We start from the raw sequence: 7,549 nt of genomic DNA, 5'->3' as shown, positions 1-7,549 counted from the left end.
ATCCGCCGGTCCCTACTACTGGCTACCTCTGGTCACAGTGATGGTAGGGCCCTTGACCTCTTGCTCAGGCATCATGGTAGAATCTGGCATGTAAATATTGAGAAAAAAAAAGCAGAATGCATGATACTGCTACATGTACCCCAAAACTCAACAGAACATTTTAAAATAAATATTGGTTAGCTAACGTTACAATCATGCGGCTAGCAGGCACCACAAGTAATGAGGTCACAGTAGTAGGACTGACTTCTTGGCCGTCTGGCCGGCCATGCACACTACTGTATGCCATGCTGATTGAAGCGCCGCGGGGTCGTGATGCTGCTGAGCATTGCACAAATGATGACCACCAATTTGAATTTAATCCAGGCTGGGTCTGTTAAAAATAGCCCCAGTCTGGAGTTGAAACTTTAGGCTTCGGCCTGTCTCAACTCCAGGGGTTTTCATTGTGATCATAGGGTGATTCTTTTTTTCCGGTGTGGCACAACTTGAATTTCGAGAAATACATTCCTTACTCCTGGCTACTACCCGCTGTCTGCGTATCACTGCGAGAAAGCTGCTCGCATGCGAACTTGAAACCCTGCGGTAGATAATTCACGGTCGCTTTCACTACAGGACGGCTTGATTGTGCTGCAAACCCGTTTTCCCGTTTTGCATACTGACCAGGGCCCATGCAGGTGTCATCCCTGGTCTCTGCCTCTCACACCCAGTGGGACTGTGGAGTCATTCTACTACTTCATTACTTCAAGTCACAACCTTCCAAAGCCTCAGTACTGAATGACAATGTGGTCACATGCAGTCGGAAAAGGCAGCATAGTAGCACCCACAGCACCAATGCATGGCCCAGTGTTAGTAGCGGCTTAAATAACCGTGCCGCTAGGCACCTGGAATTAGGCCATGAGATTGGACTCCATTGAGTACTAAGTTAAAATATAGTAGAGCGCATGATTTGAGATTGCAGTATTTTCAATCTGATTTTTAATACTAAGTCTTGTAGTCGATAAGTACGAGTCGTTCTGCTTTCCATGGCCGCACTCACAATGTAACAGGTTTACTTGAACCCAGCAGGTCACTGTGGAATTATTAAAGGTATACTGTTGTGGCTAATGATAGAACAGTGATCACCTGTGCAGGAATATAACGTCTTCAGCATCCAGCCATTGACCCCCCCCCCCCCCCCCGTCCCGGATCCTCACGTACTTCTCCCTACCTAGCAAGGGTATAAAATTAGTCACATGTACAGTGGTCTGTGGCGTCCTCATCATTGCCATGCCAGCTCAATCTCAGCCTCTCAGGCAAAGTGAGCCACACTAACCTAATCTTGCAGAGCAGTAGACACAGGTGACTCACCAGGGTCAAGTGCCTGCCTCGTGACAATCCTAGTAGCTTCTGTTACACTGGCTATCCCGGTGGCCTACAAAATTGTGCATGATCCATGACCGGCATTGGGCATTGGGCTCAACTGCAGCCCTCAGATGATGACAAACCGTGACCTCAGCACGAGATGACCTGCCATCAACAGCCAAAGAAGGCCCAGTACACGTCTGCTAACGGTGGCACATGGCAAAATACCTTATCTGTCGAATACCTTCAGTGACTACTACTACAGCATAGCTACTTCAAAGTACAAAACAGTCAGCTGCACTACACGCTCAGTATAATTATGTATCCCAAGAGTACGGGCATTAAATAAAGTACTTAATAAGTTAATAGTCTTTGACCAATATGATTATACACCCTATAAGGCTATAGGCCTAACTCCAAGTCCAATCATGTTCATGTCACACCATGTTTTTTTGTAGTCTACACCATGTGACCATGTCCAGCCTCCAGCCAGGGCTTTGTTGGCTTTGACACTGATACTGATAGACTCGACAGGCATCAATCAGGCTGAATCAGTGATGTAAAAGTCACGGATCACATAATTGTTAGGTGGACCCAAAGACTTTCTCTCATGCTCATACAGTCAGAAGCAAAGAAATTGAAAAGTGTTCTTACCCACTAGTATCGGAGGCGAGAAAACGCCACGGTCGTCGGAGAGCAGTTACCACAAAACTAGTTCTTGTGGTCAGCTAAGGCGAAGTAGGAGCTGTATGAGTCAGTGGGTGGGAGTTTTTCGAAGTGGACTTTTACCAACGGCAAAGACCTGATCGAAGATAGACTGGACTATTTCCGAGTCCCTCTCCCTGGACAGTAGACTGTGCCATTTACCGAAGCCGGCGAAGGACATCCGAATAGAGGTGCAAGCGGTACCGGTACTTCGAGAGCATCAAGCTGCAGCGATGGGTGGTGTGGTCCTGCCAACAGTAGCATTGCTCGCCAGCGCATTGACGCTAGTACAAATACAGGCAGCTGTGGCGGTGGCTACTTCCGTCGCTAGCTTGAATCCTGGACCGCCGGGCCCTGTTGCGCCCACGTACAATTTGTCACTGGACGATGCACCTGAGCAACGCTGGACCCACATTCTGAAACATTTCACCGGAGCAAAGCAAGCCATCATTGATTATTTTGCACAACAGGTACAGCTCTAGTATTAGTAGTACTGTAGCACGGACTGAGTCTGTACTGCACTGGCTACTGAGCAGAAAAATTGATAGAAATAATTATCTCAGTGTCTTGTCCATGGATTTTCTGGTCCAGCTTAGCGGTTACCGCCGGTTAGACTGGAACTGCAGTGTAGGCAAATCAGGCACATGCCAAGCAGCCAAACCCGCAGAACAGAAGGGGGGGGGGGCATGGGGAGTCCAGGGTACAGGTTTGAGAAAGCTTCAACCCAGTGACGGCGAAAATACCAGACAAACCACCAGCTCAGAGGTATTTCAGCCTGTCTCAAGTGTGCCAAAAACAGACCACAACACACTGCCCTAAGCTAAGGAAGAAGCTCGAAAAACTCCAATGCATGCCTGGTTGAATCTTTGAAAGTTGCTTTGATATGACATCTCTGCGAATACAATCAGTCATGTAGTACCAGTGTGAAAGTGAGTAGTTCAGCCACATTAGTTCGGTGCGCACGCCGGGAGGCCACAATTTTCTACCGCCGACGGTCCCTTGTGAACCTCATTGCGTGCACACTTACTGGCTATTAAATGTACAACAATGTCTGTAGACACCGGTGCTAAGAGCCACAGTATGAATTGTGAGTATAGTGCACACCTTAGACTCAACAAGTTCCAGAGATCCATGCACCCTGATAATTTTATGACATGCAATGACTATGTCCTCAGCTTGGTGTAAACTGGAGACGGTGAGTTTTTTTCTCAACATCAGTGGCACTTGAAGAATTATGACCGTGGAAAGCTGCGGCATGAAAGTAGAGTTTGCTAAAGTTGCTGCCATCTGCAAGAGGTGCAGGCATCAACATCACCGCGATTGGCACTGACTGGTTCTGTACTCTGTGTGTGCAGGTGCACAGCAAGGAAGAGCAAGCCGTGCTCAACGACATCGGTGCAAATCTGGACAAGTACCTTGGTGATCTTGGCCGGGAAATGAAGGGAGTGGCGCAAGTGATGGATGTTGATGTTGGCACGATCGTCATGCTCAACTTTGGTTATGAGCTCAGACACGTAAGCCACAAGCATACCGTATTTTCCAGATTATAAGCCGCATCCCCCGCCCCCCCCCCCCCCCACCTTGAAGTTTTGTCGCGAAATACAGACATCTATCCTATTTATCACCGTTAATTTGATCATCAGAGTATAAGCCGCACCCCATTTTTGGATGAATTTTGAGTATTTAGAGTGCGGCTTAGCGCTTATACTTGGGAAAATACGGTAGCTGCTAAACAGCCAGGCCCCGTCACGCTGCTACACAACCTGCTGCTACACACATATACAAGTACAACTGTTTTGATCCTGGCACGATGCATAGAACTGATAGTCGAACCATAGTGACTGTCAGAGCTCAGTGTACATTGAGCAAAATACCAAACTGTTAGGTAGATCATGTGCTGCTATGAACCACAAAGTTTTTTTCCCCATTACAATGTCTATGTGAGAGTTGGACATGCTATGCCCAGTACAACTGAAGCAAGTGGAAACCGACCGTATTATACCATCCAGGAACACAGAGGTACACAGAGATCGCAGTCTTCTCTATGTCAAATTTTCACTTCCTGTAACTTGAGTGATAGAAGCCTCTCGTGCCCTCAGACTACAGGGCAAGTCAGCTCTCCCATACCCGCAGCCAACGGGGGTTTCATTCTTCTCTCTGCTGCCTGTGCTCCCTCTGCAGTTAGGACCAGGTCGACCCAACACAACTGGGAATGCGACGATGAACAGAGAGACCTTCCACCCAGCAGGAGCTTGCACTTCTATTGTTGTCCAATCGCAGGACTATTCAATCATACACGGTCGAAACCTGGACTGGAACCTGCCAGATGAGCTGCGGCATTTGATCATCCAGGTACTTAGACTCCCCCCATTTGCTGAGACATCCCCGGCTCCAGTCCAAGAACAGCCGGTTCATAAGCCGGACCGATATTTTCAGTTTTCACTTGGCTTGTAGTGCACAGGAATACACCGGCATAGGGCTTTGTGCAGTCTAACTAAGTTACTGGCAATTCTGTTTGGTCAATACCTTCGGCGCGGGGAGTGGTGAGTCCAAGGTACTCAAAAAGAGATTTGTTCACAGTCACAGCATAACTTATCTGACCACTTCGGGAACATGGGCCTTGTTGGATAGCTGACACCAGACCGAAGCATCATATACATGTATGTACAAGTATGGTTAACGCTATCATACTCCCGCCGCTTGGCTTTGCCTGTTTCCCTCATAGTGGGCAGCAGATAATACCTGTGTGTTAACTGTGTTTGCACTTTCCGCATGTGATCACCGTGTGCAGATAAACGTCCTGCGCGGTGGAGACTTGCTCTTCACGGGAACAGGAGTAGCTGGTTTTGTCGTAAGTCTCTGTTGCCACGGAAGCGAGATACGTCATGTACACACTGCCTGTACTGCATAGCATCTTCATAGTCAGGGATACACATAGTCAGGGATACACATAGTCATGGATACACATAGTCAGGGCCGGATACAACGTTCAATAGCAACATGGCATACATTATATAGATACTGCTACACGTCTTCTTGTTTGCAAGACCATCAACATCCCGCCCCAAGGCTCGTTGATAGTCAGAAATCACAGCCTCGTTGCTATAAACTTAACGTTGTAAGGAATCCGGATAGCCTCCATGTACTTGCCATCATGGTAAAGTTATCTGCTTTGAAAGTCAACAGTGGATCCTGATATGTCTTTTGCAGCAGTTGTGCCCTGTAGAGATGCGGCTAGTATGGAAACTTGCATGTGTGCCTTTGAACCGTAGCATAAGCATGTGCAGACCCACCAGCCTGCTAGTGTACTTGTGGGTGAGTGTTGGCAAGATCGCATACTGTAGTGTTGCGTATAGAAGCATGACCTGTATAGAAGCATGACTCGAATAGAAGCCGATTTTTGAAGCGTGTCGTGACACAGAAGCATGGTTCGAATAGAAGCCGCTCCCTGCAAAGTACATTGTGTACATACATGTGTGGCGGTATGCACTGCACAGTGCAGACTGATGATGTTGACGTAGAAGCATGTTTTGAATAGAAGCATAACTTGAATAGAAGCATAACTTGAATAGAAGCATGATTTGAATTTTGAACCCCGGCTTATACGGCCGAAAGCACCTGCTTTTATTATGCGACATTACGGTACTGGACAAAGACATGTTCACCACACGTCTGCATTTCCTTTTGTTATCTTAGGGATTTCTGAACATTTCCTTTTGTTATCTTAGGGATTTCTGAATATTTCCTTTTGTTATCTTAGGGATTTCTGAATGGTGTCACCTACAATGGATTTTCAGGATCCATAAATGAAAGACTGCTGGGCGGCTCGATTGTTCTGGACGCCCTGCAAGCGATAAAAGCAGGATCCAATAGCCCTACACATCTGCTCAGAAAGGTATGTTACTTGTGCAGTGTGCACCACATCCATTCCCTGCGCATGATGTATTCAGCTGGTGTGTGTCGGAGCTAGCTAATACTGCAATATACATATTCTACTACTTCCTGGTCAGGGCCATGCAGTGATGAGCAGTAGCTGTGACTATGTGAGGCATGACAACCGTCGAAACTAACACGGCAAATAAGCCAGGCTTGAATGCCGGAAAGGAGTACACTTAAATGCACTGTTCTATTGGAAACAACATTCACAATCCGTGCTGGCTACACTGCATTGTACCATGTACAGTTGTGTGTTTCAAGACATCAATCCTGGTTTCGCTTGCCACGCCTGTAGCTGAACTACGTGTACATGTATACCTTGAAGGGGTGGGTGATGGGGTGGCCATGTCAGTTGTGCAGACTCATAGTTACCAGCCAGTGAAAAGACAACTCCACTACCTCTGGCATGCTCTGCTAGGTTATTTCCTTGAAGGACAGCACTCAATCTATCCAGTCATGTAATTGTCTTGCACACACCAGTACCTGCATCAATCCCAGGTGTGCACTGGGTAACACCAGCAAATAGCACACTTCTGCTTTTTCTGCTGTTCCTACAGCTACTGATGGAACAGCTCAGCTATCCGGAAGCAGTCACCCAGCTCATGGATCAACCACTCACAGCACCTGTGTACTATATCGTGGCTGGAGTGGCCAGGGATGAGGGTGCCGTCATCACACGAGATCGCGTCAAAGTGGACGATGTCTGGCAGCTGCAGTCCCACAGCAGTGCCTCCTATTCTTGGTATCTTCTGGAAACAAACTATGTGAGTGGCTAACAGCCTGCATAAAGCAATCTTTGCGTGCCTCAGTTATGTCCTGTAGTGGGTTAGTCATACATGCCGTCTTGCTGACCTTTGAACGAACAGACAGGGACTATCGCTGCAAATGAGAACTAGTACTTGTATCTTACTGTGATGCTGTAGCCTTAGATTCTTGTCGAGACCTTCATCAGTTGGTGTTTCGTTTTCACTGCAGGATCATTGGAGAGAGCCAGTGGCGTATGACAATCGTCGCAAGTACGGTAACGAGTATATGACTCAGCTGGGCCGCCAGTCTGCATCTACATACGACGGCCTGGTATCGGTGCTCAACACCTGGCCAGTACGCAACAACGAGACGACCTGGACTAGCCTGATGTCGGCCAAGACTGGACACATCACCACATATGTTGTATATCTTTGAGAAGATTCGGTCTAGAGCAAACATACAATCCACCACAGTGACTCTTTATACCGGTAGCTGGGATGAACATACACAATACACTCTCATACACCGGGCATATTTCCAATACCTTACCTTATTTCTTTAGTGGCAGCGGTGTTATTATTGTACAACGTCTGAAGGATTATGCCATGCTGTTTCTTGGCAGCTGCCACTAGTAATTGACAACAAAAAACGCACGGTCCGCGTGAGAGTCAGTTAGGCTGAGTTTTCCGCACCCGCATGACTGCCACCACCATCTAGGTTACACAGATGCCATCATGAGATGCCCGTCTTCGCCTCAAGGTAGACAAGAAGATATGAGCTTGATGACGGAGACCATGCAGAATAACTGGCATCCGGTGCAATG

General features: G+C 47.4%; 1 protein-coding gene across 1 annotated transcript; it reads left to right on the top strand.

Moving 5' to 3' along the window:
* Positions 1-1,892: 1,892 nt before the first annotated feature.
* On the top strand, positions 1,893-7,391 carry LOC135809185 (N-acylethanolamine-hydrolyzing acid amidase-like). The gene is made up of 7 exons (XM_065322472.1): positions 1,893-2,513; positions 3,399-3,557; positions 4,225-4,395; positions 4,835-4,894; positions 5,804-5,938; positions 6,537-6,743; positions 6,955-7,391. The coding sequence occupies exons 1-7, from the start codon at positions 2,277-2,279 to the stop codon at positions 7,159-7,161; spliced, it is 1,176 nt and encodes a 391-aa protein (XP_065178544.1). The 5' UTR covers positions 1,893-2,276; the 3' UTR covers positions 7,162-7,391.
* Positions 7,392-7,549: the final 158 nt, after the last annotated feature.

This window comes from Sycon ciliatum, chromosome 2 (genome assembly GCF_964019385.1).
Source record: "Sycon ciliatum chromosome 2, ocSycCili1.1, whole genome shotgun sequence".
Lineage (NCBI taxonomy): Eukaryota > Metazoa > Porifera > Calcarea > Leucosolenida > Sycettidae > Sycon > Sycon ciliatum.
The sequence above is the reverse complement of the archived record's forward strand: the minus strand, read 5'-3'. Positions and strand labels throughout refer to the sequence as shown.

Coding starts and splice junctions, on each gene's coding strand:
- LOC135809185 (XM_065322472.1), top strand. CDS start 2,277: ATGGGTGGTGTGGTCCTGCCAACAGTAGCATTGCTCGCCAGCGCATTG. Junction 3,558..4,224: donor TTGGTTATGAGCTCAGACAC/GTAAGCCACAAG, acceptor CTCCCTCTGCAG/TTAGGACCAGGTCGACCCAA. Junction 6,744..6,954: donor ATCTTCTGGAAACAAACTAT/GTGAGTGGCTAA, acceptor TTTTCACTGCAG/GATCATTGGAGAGAGCCAGT.